At 47.3% G+C, this 22,870-nt stretch overlaps 10 protein-coding genes across 10 annotated transcripts; 3 read left to right on the forward strand and 7 right to left on the reverse strand.

Moving 5' to 3' along the window:
• Nucleotides 1-463: 463 nt before the first annotated feature.
• On the reverse strand, nt 464-1,018 carry FTJAE_4056 (uncharacterized protein; the record flags this gene model as incomplete). The annotated part of the gene is made up of 1 exon (XM_037350421.1): nt 464-1,018. One exon carries the CDS (start codon nt 1,016-1,018, stop codon nt 464-466), a length of 555 nt encoding a protein of 184 aa, XP_037208849.1.
• A 3,129-nt stretch (nt 1,019-4,147) lies between these two features.
• Nucleotides 4,148-4,990, reverse strand: FTJAE_4057 (glutathione S-transferase; the record flags this gene model as incomplete). Its single annotated transcript, XM_037350422.1, has 1 exon — nt 4,148-4,990. The coding sequence occupies one exon, from the start codon at nt 4,988-4,990 to the stop codon at nt 4,148-4,150; it is 843 nt and encodes a 280-aa protein (XP_037208850.1).
• Nucleotides 4,991-5,437: 447 nt separating this feature from the next.
• Nucleotides 5,438-6,580, forward strand: FTJAE_4058 (XAP-5; the record flags this gene model as incomplete). The annotated part of the gene is made up of 2 exons (XM_037350423.1): nt 5,438-6,172; nt 6,224-6,580. The coding sequence occupies 2 exons, from the start codon at nt 5,438-5,440 to the stop codon at nt 6,578-6,580; spliced, it is 1,092 nt and encodes a 363-aa protein (XP_037208851.1).
• Nucleotides 6,581-6,723: 143 nt separating this feature from the next.
• FTJAE_4059 (uncharacterized protein) lies at nt 6,724-7,173 on the reverse strand (the record flags this gene model as incomplete). The annotated part of the gene is made up of 1 exon (XM_037350424.1): nt 6,724-7,173. One exon carries the CDS (start codon nt 7,171-7,173, stop codon nt 6,724-6,726), a length of 450 nt encoding a protein of 149 aa, XP_037208852.1.
• A 1,352-nt stretch (nt 7,174-8,525) lies between these two features.
• FTJAE_4060 (transcriptional regulator) lies at nt 8,526-9,308 on the reverse strand (the record flags this gene model as incomplete). Its single annotated transcript, XM_037350426.1, has 1 exon — nt 8,526-9,308. One exon carries the CDS (start codon nt 9,306-9,308, stop codon nt 8,526-8,528), a length of 783 nt encoding a protein of 260 aa, XP_037208853.1.
• Nucleotides 9,309-10,482: 1,174 nt separating this feature from the next.
• FTJAE_4061 (alkanesulfonate monooxygenase) lies at nt 10,483-11,658 on the reverse strand (the record flags this gene model as incomplete). The annotated part of the gene is made up of 1 exon (XM_037350427.1): nt 10,483-11,658. The coding sequence occupies one exon, from the start codon at nt 11,656-11,658 to the stop codon at nt 10,483-10,485; it is 1,176 nt and encodes a 391-aa protein (XP_037208854.1).
• A 2,574-nt stretch (nt 11,659-14,232) lies between these two features.
• FTJAE_4062 (l-amino acid oxidase) lies at nt 14,233-15,702 on the forward strand (the record flags this gene model as incomplete). The annotated part of the gene is made up of 2 exons (XM_037350428.1): nt 14,233-14,266; nt 14,318-15,702. The coding sequence occupies 2 exons, from the start codon at nt 14,233-14,235 to the stop codon at nt 15,700-15,702; spliced, it is 1,419 nt and encodes a 472-aa protein (XP_037208855.1).
• Nucleotides 15,703-16,319: 617 nt separating this feature from the next.
• FTJAE_4063 (glutamine rich nitrogen starvation-induced) lies at nt 16,320-16,983 on the forward strand (the record flags this gene model as incomplete). The annotated part of the gene is made up of 2 exons (XM_037350429.1): nt 16,320-16,442; nt 16,492-16,983. The coding sequence occupies 2 exons, from the start codon at nt 16,320-16,322 to the stop codon at nt 16,981-16,983; spliced, it is 615 nt and encodes a 204-aa protein (XP_037208856.1).
• Nucleotides 16,984-17,188: 205 nt separating this feature from the next.
• FTJAE_4064 (uncharacterized protein) lies at nt 17,189-18,233 on the reverse strand (the record flags this gene model as incomplete). Its single annotated transcript, XM_037350430.1, has 2 exons — nt 17,189-17,826; nt 17,879-18,233. The coding sequence occupies 2 exons, from the start codon at nt 18,231-18,233 to the stop codon at nt 17,189-17,191; spliced, it is 993 nt and encodes a 330-aa protein (XP_037208857.1).
• A 293-nt stretch (nt 18,234-18,526) lies between these two features.
• Nucleotides 18,527-22,339, reverse strand: FTJAE_4065 (TPR domain protein; the record flags this gene model as incomplete). The annotated part of the gene is made up of 4 exons (XM_037350431.1): nt 18,527-18,663; nt 18,712-18,927; nt 18,981-19,788; nt 20,645-22,339. The coding sequence occupies 4 exons, from the start codon at nt 22,337-22,339 to the stop codon at nt 18,527-18,529; spliced, it is 2,856 nt and encodes a 951-aa protein (XP_037208858.1).
• Between the last annotated feature and the right edge of the window lie 531 nt (nt 22,340-22,870).

Raw genomic sequence — 22,870 nt, forward strand, 5'->3', positions numbered from 1 at the left:
ACGACCACACCGCTTTACATTGTTTGCAACACGAAATATTCAATATCGATATCTAATCATACGTGGTATTGCCGCAATTATTTATTACTGGTGACGGTTGTTATTGGGATCGCTCATGGCTGCATTGTGAGGCGATGTCGCTGTGTCAACGGCTGGATAAGATCACAAGCATCACACAATTTGAGAGCATATAATGTTTGATTGCAATGTAATTATCTCATTTAATGTCTAAATTACTGCTACGGCAGCTTTTCCCGTATTCCTCCACCCAATTAATGCTATTAGTCTAATGAATGTCATGGAGATCGTTGATCATATCCGTCCGTCGTCACGGCGTAGTCGTGGATGAAGAGTGGTATCCCAAAAAGCAAAGTCCAACTCCAAAAGCTTGCGCTTAAAAGGTATTAAAACATATGGTCGTGAATTGCGAATGAAGAACAAGTGTCGTGGGAATAATCGCCCTCTACAGGACAGCCTGCATCTCGAGAACAGGAACCTTGAGCTGCTTCTGCTGGCAAGTGACCCGACGGTTGGAGTAGGCCTTGTCACCGTCGGCCTTGTAGTGAGCGTTCTTCCAGGTCTTCTCGGTACACTTGGGAGTGAAGGTTGTGTTACCCTTGGCCTCGTACCAACCGCCCTCCTTCACGCAGGACCAGTGCTGGAAGATGGCGATGACGCCGGACTTGCGGTTGTACTTGAAGGAAGCAGAGTCGCCCTCGAAGGGAACATCGCAGTTGTAGTCGGTGTTACCAGTGAAGAAGTCCTTCTTGGCGTCTGTAGACTTAGCTGAGCACTTGCCCTCATAACCGACACCGCGGTTCTGAAGAGTGAAGGTGATGGTGGCAGAGTTTGTCTGCTTTGTGGGAGTGTTTTGGGTGTAGACGGCCTCGTACTTGAAGTCCTTGACAGTCCATTCAGTGACCTTGCTGCCCTTGTCCATACAAGTCTCTCGCTTGGTGAGAGTCTGAGGGAGGGCCAGGGCGGAAGTGGCGAGGCAGAGAAGGGTGAAGAATTGCATGTTGGCGATTATTGAGAGGCTACTGAAAAAGTAGTATGAGTTGAGGGAGGAAGAATTGAGAAAGATTTATGACTGATTATAACTCGAGCAGTGAGGAGGTTGGTCTGCAAAAGAGACTAGGTAGACTGCGGGGTGGTGAGGATGATCTTTGTCTGTGATGGGAGATGATGATCTTTGGAGTTGAAGTCAATTGATGATCTTTTCAACCTCGAATACGCGAGCGGACAAGGCCTTCTTTATACTTCAACCTAACTCACTTGGTTACCAGTGAATTATGCATATCCGTGAGTCAGATAAGGACCGAATTCACTACATTCTCAGCACAAGCGTTGAGAATGATGGAGAATATGTCAAGTGACGTACCACAACCACGACCACAACCACAACTCACCCAAGCCAGCCCACGCCAACTTACAGAGTACACTTGCTGGGATCTCGTATTCCCGCCGTGGGGCCCATGTCTTCAGCTCGGCAGTCCGGTACGGTTTTGTGCATGCACAGCGCGCCTAAAATAGTAGCTCAGGTAACTAACAAGGCCCAGAACCTCTTCCTACAAGGTGATACTATTGCTTTCCTTTGTGCTGTTATTGATTCTTGATTCGCGATATTAGGGGTACGTTGTATTAATCTTGCTGGTCTATGCTACCCTGACGGATGATGCGGGACGGAAAATATAATGCGTGGTCGAAGGTCCTAGGAATGCCATAATCTGTAACGGATTACCCCAAAGAATCACAAGCTTCCACTGAATGCCTGCTGGGGTCTTCTGTAAGTCAGCGTTGAAGACCCGCTTACAGTGGAGGAGTCTAGGAACCAGGCCGTAGGTCCGCATGAAACATCGACGCCTGGTGGGCTTTTCTTTATGCTTGTTTGATCACGCTCAAGGTTTTTACAGCTTTATTCAAGTTGAGCTTCTACAATGAGTTAGTTGAACCATCACCAGCCACCACAAGTATTGACGGCAGACGGGCTAACCGTCGTCAAACAGTTTTCCGTGCCGTCAAAGTTCAAGGGTGGCTGGCAGATGCACTAATCTAATGCGAAAATCGAAAGATCACTAACATCCACATGATGGATCATGGTAACTCTCATGGCATATCAAAGCTCTCATGAGGCAATTATGTTGGGAAAACTCTTCAAGCTTTTTCACTAATTAGGTCGGTAAGAAGAAAATAGTAACAAAGGATCAGAATATTGGACAATCTTTGCAAATTTGGGACGAATGATGTCGCGTAGCACGGCACATTCACGATGTATGCATGCAAGTCAGAGCAAAAGGCATGATGACACGACAGGCAACAGCAACGAATCCTCGTGGCAAACTCACAAGTTACGCTGTGTGTGTTGGTGTCTTGCCCTGGCAGATTCTCAACTCCCAACTGTCCCAGTCCTTGTCAAAAGCGGGAAAAGCGGAAGAAACCTCAAGAAGCTGGACTGTGCCGTGTCTAATTCTAGACCCATGATCCAACCCCATCTCACCAATCTATGATCGGCGAGTCCACCTCTCCCGCATAAACGAGAGGAACAACGACGGCCATCGAATGTTTGAACAGGCACGGGGACGGGGAGACTGAGAGGCACAGCGACAGGCTGGGCCCTGTTACGGTGACCGTCAGGTGGCTTTATTGTTCATTCACCGTCTGCAACGTTTCTGTCAATAATGAATTCAGACATACTCCGTACACGTTTATTAAGCAAGCGTACCACAAACAATTTCCAGTGACGGCTATCAACTGATTCCAAGAGAGCGGTCTGCGGGCGATTGCCTCGTTGACATTTCACGACGCACGCTATCCGATGGCATTGACCGCTAGAGATCTAACTTAGGTCTGTCCTGTGGGACCCCAGAAGGCCTCGGCAGGGATCTTGCCTCTCAGCTCATGACTTGCATCCCGCCCCGTCATGCATGGTGTTGCTAAACATATCGACAGGCAAACAATAATTACTAGGCACCTACGGAGTGGTCCCTGTGGATGTGGGCTTCTGACGTTTACGTGACATCGGTTTTCTCTCTATTCTGCTCAATTGCCGTGTTTGTTCATATCTTGCGAGTTTTCTTTTTTGAGCATCTGCCTCGGACGGTCACAGAGCCACGTTCAGAGCATGTGCGATGGCCCGTATCGGTATCTTACCGGCCACCGACGCCGGAGCCGATTGACGACGGGACATTTGTGATCCCGCTGTCGGAAGTCTGGGACTTTGTTTGTGAGATGATGCGTGGTTTTGTACCATGTCGAGTATTGGTTGGTACTGAGGAATGACGTCCACTGTCTAGGTACCGAATGGTCTTGTGTGAAGGTCGAGGGTGAACCTCGCAGAAGGCGAGGACTTCGTTTCTATGTGAAACCTTATTGTCTGGCTACCTTCTTGATTGCTTTCCTCGTCTACGCCTTGTACTTTGAGGGTCTAGGCGTTTGTCAAGCATTTGAATAGCTCTCATTCCACAGAGGGCCAGTATCTGACCGAGTCTTGAAGTGGTGTATCTTCAAAAAGGGTCGTATCCCACTACAAAAGTGCGGCTCTTTCGTGGATCACAGTGGCTTAAGCCACCGTCGGTGTTCAACAACGCCCACCTGTACCATTTCGGACTTTTACTAACTGCGATGCTACGTTGAACCTTTGCCTCGTCATCTCTCTGGGCGAGTAATCGAAGGCTCGTGCCGTGTTCTCGAAGTCCTTCTGCATTGTCACGAGCGATTCATCGAAGCGATTGGCTTTAGAAGATGGTTACGTACCATTGGCCTTGAAGCAAATAAATCTCAACATCATGTAAAGGCACTTTTTCATATGTAACCATCGGACCGCGGTCAAGGTAAATGTAGTGACATCAGCTGTTTGTTGAGAGAACAAACTTATTCGGCAGTCCTTCTTATGCCATTACATGAAGTACGCGAACGAAAATTTGGCGCCGTGACAACAATGGACTATGGAAACGGGAACAGTATCTTCGGTGTCCCTGTGGCTTGTATTCATAGTTATCAGCTTTGATGTAATATGCGAAGGAGTGAAATGATATATGTTCTGACTCTTAGATGCCTATGCATGAGAGAAAAGAGTTATCGAGTCGAACAAAAGCTGAATTAACAAAGCTTGCGTCTGGATATCGCTAACAGCCGTTACTCAAACCCCTCAAGGAAGGCGTTTGCCCGAACGAGTAGCCTGACCAACTTCAGAGTTGGTAGTATCCTCGGCATATCTCTTATACGCAATGATGTATCGTTCATCGGCACTCCACGTCTCCTTCACACTGTCGCGACTGAGAATTGCATCGTACCACTTCTTCCATCTCTTCCAAGTCTCTCCATCTTTACCTTCTCCAGATTCCAGGATCCCATGGCCGCCCTCCTTGTAGTGATCAATTAAGAACAGGCGCTTCGCCCACGGTGCTAAGCAAATATCCACAAGACTCAGAGTCGAGCCCAGAAACCATGGGCCTTCAGGGTCCATCTCCTCAACGAGCGACTTGATGCGCTCACTCAGTTCTTCTCTTGCCTCATCAAGGCTGAAAGTCTTGTCGGGGGTGTGTTGTATGAGCTTGTACCATGAGGGAATGATGCGTGTGCTGATATGATCGATCCAAATACGACATCTTGCCCTCTCATATGGATCGGTAGGAAGAAGTCGAGGCCCATACTTAGACTCGTCCGTGAACGCCTCATCGAGATATTCACAAATGATGTTGCTCTCGAACAGAGGCTTCTGCACCTTGCCCTTTGGGTCAACGGGTACTGCAAGAGTAGGGACCAATCCACGAGGATTCATGGCCATAAAGTGAGCCTCTTTCTTGTATGGGTTGATCTCTACATATTGATGAGGAATCTTCTTTTCGTGAATAGTGATCCAAGTTCGTTGGACGAAAGGGCAGAACCAGCCTCCGTAGAGCTTCAGCGAATGCTCTTCAGCATGCTGAGCTGCAAACTTGGCGGCTGCACCACTTGGCTCTGGAGGTAGAGAAGTATCGACGTTTGTCATGATGGATCTAGTTCTAATTTTTATGAAATTTAGTTTTCTTGATGAAGTCGACAGCAGAGCTCGCAAGAAATAAGGTTGTTGCATGTCCAGTGGTGATGGGCTGAGGTCGAGTTAATGACGTCGAAGCAAAGGTGGAGTTTAAATCGATGAAATGGTTGGCAGACGACATCTCGTTCAATAATTACGCTGCACAACCGTCATTAAAAATGTGATAGCATTCCTAGACCTCAAGGCAGTCTTTATATCACAAGACTTATACATATCGGTAATAAATTATTACAGTGAGCGTTGGTTGACCATGACTTCCAACCATTGAAGCCCACCCTGGAGTGACATATGATGAACAGTGCATGATTGTACTTGACACCGTCTTCTTATCGTTATCGCAGTTATCAAGTTCAACAAAAGCCATTTTATTCCACCAACTGTTACATACCAAACCATAAAATGTCAGATTCAAGAGCGTCGCGGTTCACGCCGCAGAATAAAACTACCAATGAACGACTCTCCACGCATACGGTCGGTCTCGTTGCCCTCTCCGATTTTCGCAAGCGACGCGCCGAAGTCCTTGAACAACAGGAGCGCGAATCTCGAGAAGCTGCGTACTCAGGCACGTCCACTCCGGATGCTTCCTTGACAGGCACTCCTGACAACGCTGGCAGTGATACTGGAAGTGGTGCGCAACCATTGAAGAAGAAGAAAAAGAAGCAGGGGAAGAAACTGTTATCATTCGACGATGAAGAGGGTGAGGATGAGGGGCCATTGATAAAACCGACAAAGGCCAAGAAGGCCCGCGCAGACGATACCGAAGGTAATGAGGGCGAGGTCAAGACCAAATTCAAGGCAAATGCTTCGGTGGGCATAGTACCCAAAGCCATGACGAAAGCTGCGTTGCGCAAGGAAGCCGCTGAACGAGATGCATTACGCCGCGAGTTCTTGGCTATCCAAGCGGCCGTCAAAGCAACCGAGATTGCGCTACCTTTCGTATTCTACGACGGGACTAATATTCCTGGTGGAATCGTCAGATTGAAGAAGGGCGACTTCATATGGGTGTTCCTCGACAAAAGTCGCAAAGTTGGCGCCGATCTGGGCGTGGGTGAAAAGTCCAACGCAAGGAGGGAATGGGCTAGAGTTGGAGTAGACGATTTGATGCTTGTTCGCGGAACAGTCATTATACCTCACGTAAGTTTACTCGCTCGCGCTTGTTATTAACAATTTCTGATTGTCGTCTAGCATTATGACTTCTACTTCTTCGCCATGAACAAGACACCCGGTCCTGATGGCGAGCCTGTATTTAAGTACAGTGCGGAACCTCCTCGAAAACCCGAATCGATCGATAACGCCGACTCCAGTGACCATCTCGTCACGCCCGCCTCCAAGGCTGCTGTTGCGGACGCGCTTCCCGATATCAACACCCTTGAGGGCGCCGACGAAGATCCCACTCTTACTAAGGTTGTTGATAGGCGGTGGTACGAGAAGAACAAACATATCTTTCCTGCGAGTATGTGGCAGGAGTTTGACCCCGAGAAGGACTACGGGAAGGAGGTGAGGAAGGATGCTGGTGGTAATACGTTCTTCTTCTCGCGCTGAGATGGTATTGTCGATTGTGACAAAACATCGATACGTGTTTGGAAGTGGGTTGTGCCGGCTCCTTGGGCGTTGGATATATCACGAGTGGATCACCTTTTGAGTATGGCTGAGGTTATAGACACTCAAAACGCGTGAGAGAAGCTTCAACCGAAGAGCATCCAGCCTGCCCAGCACGCGCCCGCGAGCACCCACCAACCAGGCCAGAAGAGCATGAGGAAGACCATGTTCCCGCTGCCGAGAATGAAGACGGCGAATTCGTACCAGAGCTTTTTTCGTAATCTCTGGACATTCTTGGAGTTCCATGCACTGGCGACGGCTTGGGTAGACATGTTGAAGCTGTGAAAAGCGCTATATTTCGCTGCGATGAGGACGTTTAGGGACAGGATCTTGCTCCCCTGAAGGACGGCGACGAACGCGCTGCTCGCGATGATGCAGGCATGGAGGCAAAGGAAGATGGAGATTGAACCGACAAGGCTCTGGAAGCGAAGGACAATTTGTAGTGACGGAACGATCAACCTGGTGATGTCGGACCGGGGATGGGTCGAAACATTCAGATCCACTTTGGAAGCCGTTAGAAGTGTAGCTTTGTCCATGATCTCGATCTGGGGATGGAGTCTCGATTAAGTACCGAAATGAACCAACGGTAGATCGAGGCTTGCAACAACACAAGAATATCAGAGAAAAAACGAGAATGTCTTTGACTTATTCAGTAAACCCCACCATCTGCGGCATTGATTGATTCTTTGGTGTTTATATAAATTATCTTGAATTCCAACCCCCACTCTGCATCTCCATAGCATGCCCAAAATCTCCCGCATCCAACGGCAAACGCGAGGCTTTTTACCGTCTAGAACGGTCACAAGCTCGAAGCTCGACAATCACATTTCGCTTCCGCCAAACGTAACTTGCTGATATGAAGCCTCAGGCCCGCTTCAAGCCCCTCATCCCGTGCAGAGTGAGCGGTTGAAGGGTTGCAACGCGACGACCCACGGCGACACGTGGGGCCGCTGATTCGTTGCTCGGGAGACTCTTATTGACAATTGAATAGCGAGCGCGGGATGGACAATGGCCTCGACGCCGGATCTAGATAGGCAGTGGGTGAGATCTTCAAGACCCTGAGTAAGGGACTTTGCTGCACGTGGGAGTGATATCGTCTTTTGGGGGAGTCAGAGTTTAGCAAACATGGGAAAGTTAATCGTGTGGAATGGCATAGCATGGCGTCAAAGGTAAGCTAGGTACAGTATTTTATGGAGTGCAGCGGGAGCCAAGCCCCAATGACAGACTCCACGTGGAAACCTGGCTGCCGTCGTTCGCTCGTTGAGGCCCGAGTATCAACTGATCGTCGACCGTTCCGGGTTCTAACGATCGGGGGATCCCCGAGACGGAGCCCGGCATTTGTAAACCGCAGTCCGGGCTTGTGAAATAGTCGAAATGCTTCCGAAACAGGTCTGTCGATTCCTGTTGATGAGCCGCCAACTCAATAAACCGTCGTCTGTTTCTACAATTCCTGTATAAACCAACACTCTCTGCCCATGCTTGACTGCATCGGAGAAATATTTATATCTTTGAATTAAGGTAACGAAATGAACAAACTAGACCTTAGGGGACAAGAAAACACCGGACCTTAATGTAAGGCATTATAATAAACTTAGTAAAGGATATCCTAAGTCTATATAACTTATCCTAAACTTATACTAAGTTACCTAAATATTATTATTACTTAGGATTAAGATTCTAAGTTTTCTTTCCTGCATGACCAGCCTGACCAATCGTGCATGATGATGAGAGGCAATGAATCGAGTATGAGTGAGCTCTTGGTGATTGAAGCGCTTGAGTAGCAGGTAAATAAGTAATTTCGATCTAAGAAATACATACGGCATTAACAAACTCGTATATCGGCTTCTTAGGTAGTCGACGAACTCTTCTGAGATAACAGTACTTCTCCCTAGATATCCAATTTACCGCTCTCCTTTTTCGCCTCCTTCAAATCACTTCGAGTCTGAACCAGCTTCGACATCCCCTTCGCAGTCTCAGATTCAAGCCTAGAAAAGCCCTTGATGACTCCTTCTCGATCACCCATGCCCATCTCTTGGCTCATCTTGAATTTTCCTCCCATGTGCGTAATCTCAATCTCGATTCCGATGATACTCTTCTTCAGAAGCTCGATGAATCGGTCAGGGGCATCAGATACCTTCCAGTCCACAGGATTGTCGCCGCCAGTAAAGCCCATGACATTAGTCTCGGCATGTCGGCTGAGATCAGAAATCTGTTTAGAAAGAAATTGTCCAGCCTCATCGGTCTTGGTATCGTAAAAGATCTTGGCCCGGCCGTAGACTTGTGCTGCGGCGTAGTTCCATGTTGGAACGACTTTTCCAGACGTAGGCTTGGTTTCTGTGTAGAACTTTGGTGTGACATAGTGTTGAATCGGAGAGTTGAAAATCACAATAACGTCTTGCTCGATTACGTTATTCAGGTTTGGATTTTCGGTAAGGTTCTCGATCATGGCTTTGCTCTGAGGGTTGACTCTGGCGAGATGACCGCGTAGCTTTCCCAACTCCGTCTCGCTTGTCTCATCTTCGATATCTAGAACGAAAGGGATATGGCTGGACTGAAGAAAGGAGAAGTTTGGGGAGGGAATGGCAGTAGTCAGAAGACCCAATGGGTTCTCTCGAATTAGCTTCCTGAGCACTGGAAGCTCGGTTTCGGCGTGAGGTCCTTTGATATACATCTCTGTTGAACTTGGATATTGAAATATTCAAAAACGAGTCGAGGAAGATACTGAGTAGAGAAAAGAATTTCAAAGTTCGTGGCGGGTATTTATTTGCCGGCAGTGAAGAGTCATCCAAGGACTACATATATAAAAACAGAGCAACGCTGTGGACCAATTACGAGAGCGTTAATAGCAATTTAGGACACTAATTTGAATATCTCCTCGGAGCTTTATTTTAGCCAACGGCATCGAAGTCGATCATATGGAATCATTACAACTTTGTATACGTTGAACTGCCTTGCTTTGCCCACAATCGTTATAGTCATGTGGGAACTCATAAGGATGGCGGGCTGCAGTAGATCAGTCTCACGAGCCCATTCCTATTTCGTATAATTTTGACGACTGGCTTGTCTTGGTATTTGAAGCTGAGTCACAGACCATTAACAAAAGTGATGCTCAATAGTAGTCGAACATGCCCAACCTTTAACAATTTCGTTGCAAAAGTGTCATAAACTGCCGAGACTTGAGAGGCTGCAATGTCGAACCATATTTACAGCTGAACTTTGTAAGCCAATTTTCTGATTGGTTATTGATGCGATCTTGGCTTTGGAATCATTCTTCAAGTTTGCGGGGCTGCGGGGTTGAACGATGTCTGAATGGTTCGATGTTTTAAGCTGCATCTTTGGTTTTACGACTCATCTAATCAACTGGATCTTATTGCGTAACTATAAGTGACTTGACTGAAATTATGGCTGATTGAGGAAACAATAAGCAATCATCATTTTTCCCTTTTCGGGAAGTTTATATCCTTCTGAGTAGTACGTGGACTGCAGAGTATAAACTCACGGCTGAAGATAGACTTGTCTGCTTGTTTGAGCTATAGTGAGACGAATAAGTATACACACTCTTGTTCGTTGCGATTTGGAATCATCATTTCATTTTAATTTTCGGTGTATATAGGCTTACCTTAAATAAACGTGATATTCGTGAGTTCAAGTTTGGGACCCTGGAACTAGAAGCCAGGAAGCTCTTCCGCTGTCACTTGATATAGGCACGATGAGACGACTTTTACAATGTTTAGGGGCCTTCATGAGAGAAATTTCAAAGACACAAAATGTTATAATCGTTATTATTTCATTCTGAAGGCTATATACTATGAACTCAAGGCTAATCCCAAGCAGCAATCCAAAACTTAAGCAACAACTGGAACAACCTTGGCTTCCTCCTTAAGCTCCGGCTTAACTTCTTCTTTAGTAGTTCCATTGCTTCCATTGGCGCCGTTTGTGCCATTCTGTCGCTCCTTTAGAGCAGCTCGTACGCCAGGCAGGATGTATCGACCATAATCGATGGCATCGTTCAGGTTATCGTATCCACGGATAGAAATAAGCTCGGCACCAAGGTCGACATAGTCAAGAATAGAATCAATGATAGTCTGGTGAGAGCCTACCAGGGCTGTAGAAGCACCTCGAGCATTGGTGGCTGTGACGGTAGGATACCAGAGAGCACGATCTTGGACCTCACCCTTCTTGGCAATATCGAGCAAACGTTGAGATCCAACGTTCTGAGGGCGGTTGTCATTGGGTGCAGCCTTGCCTACGCCCTTGGGTCGGTTCTCCTTGAGGAGGTCTAGGGTTCGGTGAGCCTTGGCCCAAGCGATCTCTTCTGTATCGCCGATGATAGGACGGAAGGTAACCCAGATGCGAGGACGATCTTTGCGGCCAGCCTTCTCAGCCTCGACGTAGATACGATCGATCTGCTCCTTGGTTTCCTTGAGAGGCTCACCCCATAGGCCAAAGATATCGGCAAGAGCGCCACCAATACGGTAGGCATCATCAGAAGAACCGCCTACTGAGACGTCGATGTGGCCATTTGTAGGACGGACTTGGTTGGAAAAGTTCTTGAAAGTATAGTACTTGCCCTCCCAGTCGAAAGGTTCAGGGGAAGCCCATGCCCGTCGAAGAATCTTGATATACTCCTCCTGACGAGCATATCGCTCAGACTTGTTCAAGAAGTCACCCTCACGAGCTTGCTCAGTGTCATCTCCACCAGCGATGAAGTGAACAACAACTCGGCCCTTGCCAAGCTGATCAAGTGTAGCAAGAGCCTTGGCAGCAACGGTAGGATAGAGGGTATTGGGACGAAGAGCAATGACAATCTTGATTTGCTTGGTAACAGCCAGGATAGTGGCACCGATGGTGAAAGGGTCAAAGGAAGAGGAGTGATAGGGGATCAGAGTGTAGTTGAACTTGTAATCATCAAGATTCCGGGCATACCGGACAAGGAACTCGGGATCAATTCCAGCCCCGGGAATGGGGTTGAGCTCCGTAGAGGGGTTTGGGAACGTTAGGCTGATGAATTCTGTAGGCATTTTGGCGACTAATTATATGATATTATCTGATCAAAACAACGAAGCTGAAATCCAAGAGATATCCTGAGATCTTATATCAATACTAACGTTACCTCGAAGATGTTTTAGACCCGTTGTATATGCGTGCTAGTTGAGTTTCATTATTAATATCGAGTATGGCGAAATATTGCGACAGATAGTTGATGATCACGCCTTCGCACCCACCCCGATCTCGGCTAATCAGATCAACTGTAACCTTTGACTGAGAGATTAGAATAATTGTAAAAGCATCTATTCTATTTAGATTATATATATTCTTCAAGACATGGTCGAAATATAAATTTGCTGTTCGGAGTTGAAATAAGTCTTCATGTCTATCCTGACCCACTATGACAATCGACAACTTGTCCAGTCGATATCCTAACTCTATTACCAGCATCGCCCGCTGGCTCTTTAAATCTTCTCCAAGGTTCCCCGCTCACTTCCCCTCCGGCTTGAATCCTTATCCTCTTATGTGACAGGGTCTACGATGGCGTCAGATTGAAACAGGTCCACCATAATGACACCTGCGGCCACCACCGACGGATCGATGTACCCGAATTCGATTCTATAAGGGTTCTTGGGCACCTTATTGGATATATTTATCGAAATCCTTATCTTGAGAGTCCGTCTCTATGAGCTGATCGGTCCATATTTGGCCAGATGTGGACTGTCCAAGCAGGTGTGTCGTTCGATCTGCCAATACTTGTTAGCGGAGGGAGTTGTCAAGATCCGATCATCCACATTGGACCCTAATTTATAAGCTACTATGTTTATTCCCGCATGTCGACCCTTGCCGAGTGGGATGTGGACTGTATTGGGGAGATACGGCGTCGACAACTTCGCACCTCCGGTTTATCTAATAACTATTTTCTTCGCAATTCGTAAGTTGATATGTTTAATAATCCTGTGCTTTAACCTCTGGCCAGACTTGATTATGGTTTCTAAGTAATACATTCAAGATGTATAAGTTTACACTGAGGTCGAACCGTAACTTATCTTTTCAATGAAGTGGCAACTAGAGTTCTGTTTGAATCTATATTGAGAAAGACATGTAAGATCTGCACTTTCAATTAACAGGCGAGAAACAGCCAATTAGAACTCAATCTATGCCCTTCCAAGACTCATCGTTACATAATAGAACTTCTAGTGAAAGTGCAGTATGTCAAACAACACTGCATGCGCAACAGAGGCTGATAGGAGATACTTAGTACAAGTTGGTCGTTTTAATCAAACATACCTTGATTAACCACGCCGAGGGGAATCAAAACATTTATATCTGGGTTGTATATGACTTTGAAGAGTTAGTGGCAATACTTAGTGATGGAATAGTTGCTGAACGTATAGTTGAGGTCGAGGAATCTAGTGTAAACAGAGCGGGTAATGTGATGCTCCTGCTCTTCTCTAAGAAACCAATTGTACATCTATTACTTCAATCCCTTCTCTGTTCACATCACAGCCATTCAATAACGATAATGAAAAACAAAGGAGTTTGGAGAAATCCAACTTGGGATTGGTCTGGTAGTAGCCATGATATGTTCACCTATGCTAGTAGGTTGATTGCTAGAACTTGTAATACTTCCACGAGATATCTAGCCAAGAACCCTTTAGAAGATCCCAATGAAACGCAAGTCCTAGGTAATATTTGATTGCCAAGCCATAGTAAGTTGTTCTCAAAATTCAAGCACAATATTGTCTTTGTGCTTCGAGTTGCCGATATGGTCTTCCTGAAAAAGATGCCCAGGCCGTAATTCCTTGCAGGATTCTAACTCGGAGGCCGCCACATAATCTCGTTGCCTAGCTAGGGGAGGAAATAAAACTCAGGACCTTAAGCCTAAGTGATAAAAATATTTAGGTAACTTAGTATAAATTTAGGGTAAGTTTAGGATACCTTTTATAGAATTCATTTTATTATCCTAAACTTAGGTCTTATGTTTTCTTGCTCCCTAAGGCCTAGAAAGTCTTAGCTCCGAGCTTTAGACATCGGATGTTGTTGCCGTCTGCGCGAATATAACGCTGACCTTGTACAAGAGAGAATGAGGAATACGCGTCAACCTTGGACTAGCAGTTCCCGAGCTGGCAATTTGTTTATCAGAGGTTTCAGTTGTCTGTAATAGCGGACTAGAGTTGCCCCGACCTCTTACAGAAAAAAGCTCCCATGATGCTTGTCCGGCTGAGGACCCCAGTTGCCAAGAGAGTGGCCGTTCCTGATTCTTCCATCTAAGAGGGATGATAGAGAAAAGTTGTTAGATGAACAGTTGAATATCTGCACAAGATGAACAAGTATTCATAACTTCTTGAGGAGATAGTGTCGGGTTCTCGGGACTGGATTTCCCCGTATCGAAGGATCGTAAACGGGCCCACATCTAATTTCCGCGATAACCTCAAGAGGCCGCCGACTTCCCAATCAATTGCCTCAGATCACCAGTAAATCCGTTTCAAGGCCGTCTGACACTTTCAACAAGAGTCAAACGCTCCTTATAAGAGTAAACCTCCCAGAGTTCGGTAGAAACAGCACATTTAGAGCATCCACCGTTAGTGAAAACACATCTCATCATGCCGCCGAAAACAGAGTTCCTTAGATACGCGAGTATGTAACCCTACCAGATGTCAAACTGCTACCTCCTCTGATGCTTGATAGGTCCAAATGAGATGCGGACTATTGCCCGTGAGGACGTTGGTTACTACAACGCAGTCGTCATTGGTGCAGTCTATGACTTTGCCGATGGAGTCAACGTCAAGTCTCCTTCGACCTATTTCCACGCGTTAAAACGCTGCATTGAAGAACACCCCTTCTTCTGCGTTATTGTTGGAGACAGAAACACCGACAAGGGCTTCTATGAGCGAGTGGCTAGCATCAATGTCGAGGAGCATATCAGCTTTGTTGAGGACAAGAATGCTGAGACAGACTCACTAGAAGCCATTGCAAGATCCATGGAAGCAGAGATAGACCGTCCTTTTGTCGCTGAAATTCCACCATGGAGGATCGTTATTCTTCCCCTCGGCCCGTCTCAATGCCACATTGCATTCTCCTTCTCTCATACCATTGGCGATGGCATCACTGGGGTTGCTTTTCACAAGACGTTTCTTGCTGGACTGAGAGAAAGTCCTACAACTGAACCATCCTCGATCGTTGCTCCAACAGACAAACCTCTGCCTGAACCATTCGACACCGCGGAAAGACTGCCAATTTCATGGTCATTTCTACTGGCACCAGTTCTCGCCGAGTACATGCCCTACTTTCTCGTCCGATTATTCGGCCTGCGTGTCTCAGCGTCCTATGTCGACGAAGGTACATGGACAGCAGCGCCCATCTTCTTCAACCCTGAGACATATCGCAACAAACTCAAAATCCGACAGGTCGAGGCATCGCAGGTGAACATGATTGTTCAGCTTGCGCGGACTCACGATGCGAGGTTGTCAGGAGTCATGCACCAGCTCATCACCCGCGCACTGAGCAAGGCAGTCCAGGACAACAACGTCACCAATTTCGTGGCGCAAACAGCTATAAATATGCGAAGATCAATCGGCATGTCCAATGACGTGGCGAGTGATATTGTATCCGGTTCCTACACTATTCATCTTCGTAGCGCTGCGACAGGTCCTTTGACTGAACAAGAGTGGGCATCAGCTGCTGAAGCGACAAAGGAGTTCGCCATGACTTCCACCAAACTCGAAGATAACGCCATTGGTCTACTTCGATATGTCCCGAGTATGAGGAAATGGACTCTTGGTAAGATTGGCAAGAAGAGGGATTCGTCATACGAGTTCAGCAATGTTGGGGTGTTTGATGGCGACAACGCGAATAACGACAAGGTCAAGGTATCGAAAATGACCTTTGCGCAGCCTGGTCACGTTGGAGGTTGCCCCATTTGTTTCAATGTCGCCTCTGTAAAGAATGGCGATCTGGTGTACACGGTTACGTGGCAGCCCGGAGCATTGGGGCTTGGTGATGAGGCGGCAGAGGAGAGGATAGTGGAGGAGATATGCGACCAAGTCAAGCGTGGCTTTAACGAGATAGCCTAGACTAAGTTAGTTTCCGTTTTGTGATGATAGCTTAATAATGTTTAATTTCTTTGCTTATTGGTTCGTGTGCTATTCTGCATCTGGTGAGCATTTCGATATTCTGCCTCATGTTCCATGCACAGAACAAGACCCTGCTGATCAATTGCTACAGAGATTGTGGCTCAGCCTGTTCCCAGGTTCGGACTCGGGAAACCCGACAACCCCACAAACGGTGCACAGCATGTCACTCGACGATATTAGTGGTTCAGCCCTGCACCGTTAGCGGTTAGTTTGAGCTTACAGGCTTGTGTCTAGTGTGTGTGCGGCTGTGAACTGCGCCTACCTGGTCCTACTGAGTGGTAAGTGGTCTGTGACGTGAAGAAGCCTTGTCGGCCTTTTGTCAGCTAAGGCGGATTTAATGACAAGCTAAGCCAAAGCAGCTCATCTGCTGTAACGGGAGACATGGAGCGATCGTGGTGGTAGGTATTTAAAAGGCGGGGGGAGGAGCTGTCGTTTTGAGTTTCCATCCATCATCATCTCGTCTAGTTATCTACTCGTCACTCAAACAATCCTATTGATCAATCTCTCATCTATTTATACTCTACCTAGTACCTATAACCTATAACCTAAAACCCAACATGTCCGCCAACGATTATTACGGCAGTGGTAACAGTGGCTACGGCCAGCAGGGTGGTTATCCTCAGCAGCAGAACTATGGCCAACCTCAGGGCTATCCTCAGCAGGGCGGCTATCCCCAACAGGTATGTCCTTCTTCTCAACTCTTCTATGCCATAACTAACACCATTTCAGCAGCAGTACTCCCAGCAGCAACAACCTCAGGGTTACGGCTACAGCCAACAGCAGCCTCAATACTCCTCCCACCCGCCTCAGCCCAGCTACGGCTCGCAAGCTCCTCCTCAGCAGCAGTACGGCCAACAACCCACCTACGACCAGCGCGGCTCATCGTTCTATCCTCAACAACAGCACAACAACCCTCAGTATGGCGCCCCTGCTTATCCCCAGGGAGGCGCTCCTGGACAATACCCTCCCGGCCAACCCGGCCCCGACGGTGATCGCGGTCTCGGAGCCACTCTCGTCGGTGGAGGTGCCGCTGCTTGGGCTGCCCACACAGCCGGCGGTGGTCTTCTAAGCAGTCTTGGAGCTGCGGCCGCTGGTGCTATCGGTGCCAATGTGCTCGAGAACAAGTTCAAGAAGGGCAAGAAGGAAAAGAAACACAAGAAGGATAAGAAGCACAAGAGCCGCGGCATGGACAGTAGCTCCAGCAGCAGCGATTCTGACTAATGATGGTTGTTCATGATGGGATATGGAGTTTAGGTGTTATACCAATTATCTTTTAGATTTATTTTGCGAATACGATGAATACTTGGCAACTTTTAACTAGATTGCATTTTTATAAGTGACAATAGACGAAAGTATGTACATACATGCAATACTACACATCAGATTCTGAGTTTAGATCCTAAAAATAAGCTTATATGCCAAGCTTTCAAGCTTCTTGGCTGAAATCATAGCTATTCCCGAATCCTCGGTTCAGGTAACCCTCAAGCACAGCCTCCCTGCTCGCCCAATCCACTGGCACATCCAACCCCAGCTTTCCCTCTTTTTCTAGACCTTCTAGAATAGGCTTTATGTCTTCACCCAGCTCAAGTCTCATTCTGTTCCTGAACCACGGCGCAAAGTGGATCATGGCGAGCATCACCCTAGTCTGTTGCGTAGTATTGGGCATGCCAGCGTGCCAGAGTCTAAGATCGCGCACGACGATGCTGCCTTTCTTGATGATGGGCTGCAAGGGCGGTGAGACCTCTTGACGTTGTCGCAGGAGCTCTTCTCTGATGCGACCGCTGGCTCTCTCACCATGTGCACCTTCTTGTGCATCAAGAACAAACCCATTATGGGTGCCAAGCCAGATCTCTGTGGACCCATTCTCTGGTGTAGCTGTGACCAGGGGAATATTAACGACAAGGGCAAAGGGATGGTCTGGGTGTGCAAAGTCTGCATCTGAATGAACGGGCTGGCGCTGAGGAGTTCCTCCAGGAAGAGTTGCCATTGCAGAGTTGGCTGAGCAGAACGTCCACTTTGGCCGAGGGCCCATCATGGCAGTAGTGATTTGTGTGGCAATTTGGTCTGAGACGTGTAAGCCATTTGAGGTAGGACAATCTCGTAGACGTGTACTTACTTGTGAAGATAGAGGGGCTAAAGTATTCAGAAACAGGAGGAGCATCTTGCTGAATGTTTCCCTTGTTGTAGTTGAAAGGTCCCTTGTCACCCCGAGCCTGTAGGGTATGAGCATCCTCAATCATCTTCTTGTTGAGGATGTCGATGTCCTCGTGAGGGACAACATCTTCCACAACAACTAAGCCATCTTTGTGCATGTGTCGCACAGCTTTCTCAAGATTTCTAGAGTCCAGAGTCTGATTCTTTACCTCTTGAGCTGAAGGTCGAACAATTCCGACCTGAGAAGGTTGTGTTACTGTTGCAAAAGTGCGAACATGTTTCGCGAAGACCGAGGAAAGCCTTTGGGCGCGCAACATGATGAAAGACCTTAATAAAGTATGTGATAGGAGTTGAAGTACTTCGAATGACTCTGAAAGACTGTTTTTGATATTCCTGGGAGTGGAAAGGCCTTCTCATTTATACTTGTAATGAGTAAACTTGGTGATGTTGATTTCCCGAGCTCGGAAAACCTTTCCCCACTGGTACGGATTCTCGGCCGCCACGATGCAACAGCTTGCTCTGAAGAGACCTGTCAACGATATTGCTTCAAGTAACATTGTCCCGTGGCTTTGGCGGTGGTAACACGCTAAGTGATACCGATATTGCCACTCTACTCTTTGTCCATCCCCCATGATCCCTTCAGATCACCAATGAGTCGCTCAACTGGCCATCCTATGGATGTTTTACATGCGAGTAGTTGCCGAATCAGCTCCTGCTGCGACGCCTCGGCTTTGATAAATCTTGCGCCTATTCAAGCGTTAGAATTTATGGCGTAGACGGGATGGTATTGCTTACAAAAAGCTATTGGCCCGAATGCGTTCACCAGAACTGATGGCACCTTGGCAGTGAAAGCAATGCCGCATATCTCAAGGGCAAAGTTCTCGAGAAATTGTTCTTTGGACTGAGCTTCAAGTTCAGGGAGATGAAGGCCGCCTAGGTCCTCTAGACTTCTTGGAGAGGCGTGGATATAGACTATTGTCATTGCGACGAGGTAATAGTGAAGTATCGCAGCTATTCGGCGTTAGTGGCATGTATGATTTGAGGCAGGCAAGGACTTGGCTCACCATGACAAGGCTGTAGGAACCATATTGCGGGAAATAGATGAGATGTGACAGTGTCACCCTGCAGTCTTGAGTACGGCTTCATGTGACGAGGGCAAGAATTCCGCCAGCCTTTGAGGTCTTGCTTTATATAGTCCCACTGAAGTCCATCGGTGTCTTGTTTAAAAGACATATTGATTATCTTGCCCAAAATCAAAGTAATGGAATTGAGATAATCTTGATCAGAGCTATGCTGAATGGTCAATGGTGTGCTCTCCAGGTCCATCTTCAATGGACACTCCTCAAATAGGCTGAACGTAATGTCCTCTCTGAGATAGTTCCAGAACCCAGCACCTAATAAGCCTGCTTTTGGTATGCCTGAGAGCACATCGTGGAGAGAAGCCATTGAGTAAGCACCACGAAGATGCATGTTGGGATCAACATCGCCGTCAAGAATCTCATATGAACGTAAAAGACACGTCGCAGCGAGGGCTACACCTCGGCTGATGAGCTCATCGCCTGCGTCCAACGCGATGAGAAATTGAACACAGCGATGATGGTAGAATTCAGCGACTTTTCGAAAACTTGGAGCTGATGTTTTACAGGCATGCATCGAGGAGAGGGCGATGACAGCACAGAAGAGAAGAGGTTCGTCTAGGGCGATGGACGGAACTTCAAGGCCAAAGGAACATTTTGAGTCGCTGAGATCATACCATTCCGAGATATTAGAAGTGTAAGAATGGAAGAGGCGCGCTATGTTTTGGTCTTGTAAAGCTGTTCGTGGAGAGTCAGGATTGGGCAATTCTTGGTGGTGGACTTTCTGAGCAGTCAGCTAAGTAACTCCACAAGAGTAAGATGACAGACTGAAACGTGTTGGTTTCTCTGATCTATCACAGTAAAGACCACTCGTTGTGCATTGTCCACAGATGGGAAATGCTTGATTGCCTGCTACACGCATCAGAACAAGGACTTGGAAATAGCGTCGATTGTACACTTTAGCTTGCGACGTCGGCAAGTATTGCTTCGCCTATGTTAGCTGAGAGATGCTTTCCCTAGGAAATTAAGCTTACCAAATTCCTTTCTTGGTAGGACGTGGCATCTTTATATCAGATCCGAGTCATAAGTTGACTAGGGACCTTATGTTGGATGTCGGAGGCAAGTGGATGTTGGGTATAATTAATTATTGGAGTCACTCCATCTATGCCTGTGGGGTTTGCTTCAATTCAACGTGCGTACAGAACAATACCATAGGCAATTTGAGTCAACATCTCCCGGCTCAAGCGACACCAGATTAAATAGGTATGTCAATTGATCCTCGGATCATTTTCACAGATTCTGATACTCTCAAGCATTAGATAGCCATAAGAAGCAAGAAATCTTGAGACCTCAATCCTAAATAACAAAAATATTTAGGTAAATCATCATAAACTTAGGGCGGTCTTTGAAGAGTTTAATGCATCTATCATCTCTCCTCAAGGCCATAATTCTTTTGTTCCCGGAGGAATAATAATTGACAAATCTCTTATCCGAATAACGCTCACCTCATCATGTACCGCGAATAGCCATCCCCAAAGGCCGTGTGAATCCAATCATTAAACAAGAGTCTAGGCTATCTAATAAACTATCGCCATGTCTTCATAACAATGTAGTCATCTATAAGCAGTGAATTATAAACGGCAACACCCCACAGGGTTCTCAACATCCCGTCTGCAATAACACGACGACTCGATAGGCACATCCACAAAAGCCATAGCCGTCTTAAGCTGCTGCTTTACGATCCGCGCCTCGCCGTCAAGCCCCAGCTTCACTGCACACTCGTGATAGCCGTGGAGGGCCCAGACGTTGTTAGGGTGGTGCCTGGCCCTGAATAACTTATTATTCAATCCGAGATCGGTGCGATATACTTCAGCAGCTTCTTCGATGCGGCCTTGTTCCATGAGGAGAGCGGCGTATGCATGACGGGCGGGTTGCATCCATGCCCACGGCTCAGCGTATCGCAGACCATCATCGAGATCGATTGACTTTCGAAGATGCTCAAAGGCAAGCTCAATGTTGCCTCGTCGGTACTCAAGTTCGCCATCGAGCATGGCTTCGGCCACGGCCAAGACATCAAGGCACTTATTAGGGTACTGCGTACGGGTCGGCGGCACACGAGCTTTGGCAGCAATAAAGAGTTCTCGCTGCTTAGCTGACTCTTCAACATTCCCCAGGGCCGCATAAGCAACACCCTTGGCATAGTGAATCGTCGCGGTGGTCACGCAGAGCAGTTTCTGGTCCACAGGAAGTGGCATGTCAATGATTTCCTCCCATTTTCCAAATCGGATGAGGATATGTGGACGAACTGATCGGAATGTCTCTAGCCAATCTGCCATTGGAGGCGACTCAATTCGTAGATCTTGATCTGGAATAGCCACTTCCATTTGGTTCACTGCCTTGATCGAGACACCGTATTGGCCAGCAAACATGGCGGCGTAGATGAGTGAGTGGTAGTCGTGCATGCGGTATATGGTGTAAAAGTCGCCGCCGCCCCGAAGGGATACAAATTTCTCATCAGCTATGACAGCCTTTGCATTGGCAGAGATGGCACGTCGATAGTCTCCGATTAGGATGTCGAGATGAGAAGGCATGTGAGCTAGGTGGCCTGCTTCATTCGCCAATCTGCGAAGATGCTCGGCTGCAAGAAGACCCTTTTCAGGCTCAGTTGACATCTCAGTGACGTGAATGTAGGCGTGCAAGAGTCCGATATGCTCATATCCGCCTTCCTGAGCTATACCTCTTTCAAGAGCTTCTTGAATCTCGAGGACCTCAGAACCAGGGGCAGGCTTCCCTGTTCGGACGTCCCATAGAGCCCAGGGCGTGAGATTCATGAGTGAGTCGGCGTACAGGGTTGCGATATCAAGATCATCTCTGAACTCTTCATAAACAGGTTTCATGGCTTCTGCGTAGGCACTGTTCCAACTCCTGGCATGATTTGTGTCGTTCTCATCTTTAGGATAGCGATGCCGAATGGCACCAGCAAGAGCTCGTTCAACGGGACTCGCTTTCGAGGCTAGAGCCTCAGCTTTTTTACAGGCTTCAAGACCTTTCAATGTGGTGTGCTTGAGATCGTTGCGGTCGAATGCTTTCCATGGCTTGTTGTAGTTGGGACCAAGAGCAAAGGCAAGGCCCCAATATGCGAGGCAACATTCTGGGTCGATCTCAATGGCCCTTTCAAAACAGCGTTCTCCTTCGGCATGATTGAAAGCGTAGCACCAAACGATGCCATCTTCGACCCATCTCTTGGCCTCTGGCTTAGTGGTAGTAACGTCACGAGTGAAGGGCGGGAGAATAAACTGTTGTCCGTGAGAGTCATCTGACTTGTGCGTAGACTGAGATGGCCCCATCTCGAGTAAGTCAGGAAGTATAAAATGATGCGTGGCTTTTATTAGTGAAAACCCTTGTAACTTAAAAAAGGCGTGTTTGGATGGACGTGGACGTGGACGTGGATGTTGATGGTTGCTGGTGTTCGGGAGATCGCCCTAATAACGTGCGGAGTAGACTGGGAATACCCCACTCTTGGCTTGTACCACGTCAAATCAGCAATCAGTGACGTGCGTGTCAATGGCCGAATACGGAGTATAAAAAACAATTTGTAGGTATTAACAAGGTCGTGATGATTGAGAATAAAAGAAGAATTGTTATAGAGACCGAGAATGAAGAAGGTTGGAAGAATCTGAGATAAGACATCCTGCCCCTGTAAGCCAATCTCCAGAGAAACAGCCACTACGGAGTGTCCGTAATATATATGATCCATACACCGCCGCTGTAAGCTCATGTGATGCAGATACGGGATATTAAGGCAGTATATAGAAATTAGGCTTTTTAGGTTGAAATTATACTAAATCCTCTAAATTGATCTAAGCATTTCCTTCATT

Source organism: Fusarium tjaetaba, assembly GCF_013396195.1.
Source record: "Fusarium tjaetaba strain NRRL 66243 chromosome Unknown NRRL66243_c0000076, whole genome shotgun sequence".
Taxonomy (NCBI): domain Eukaryota; kingdom Fungi; phylum Ascomycota; class Sordariomycetes; order Hypocreales; family Nectriaceae; genus Fusarium; species Fusarium tjaetaba.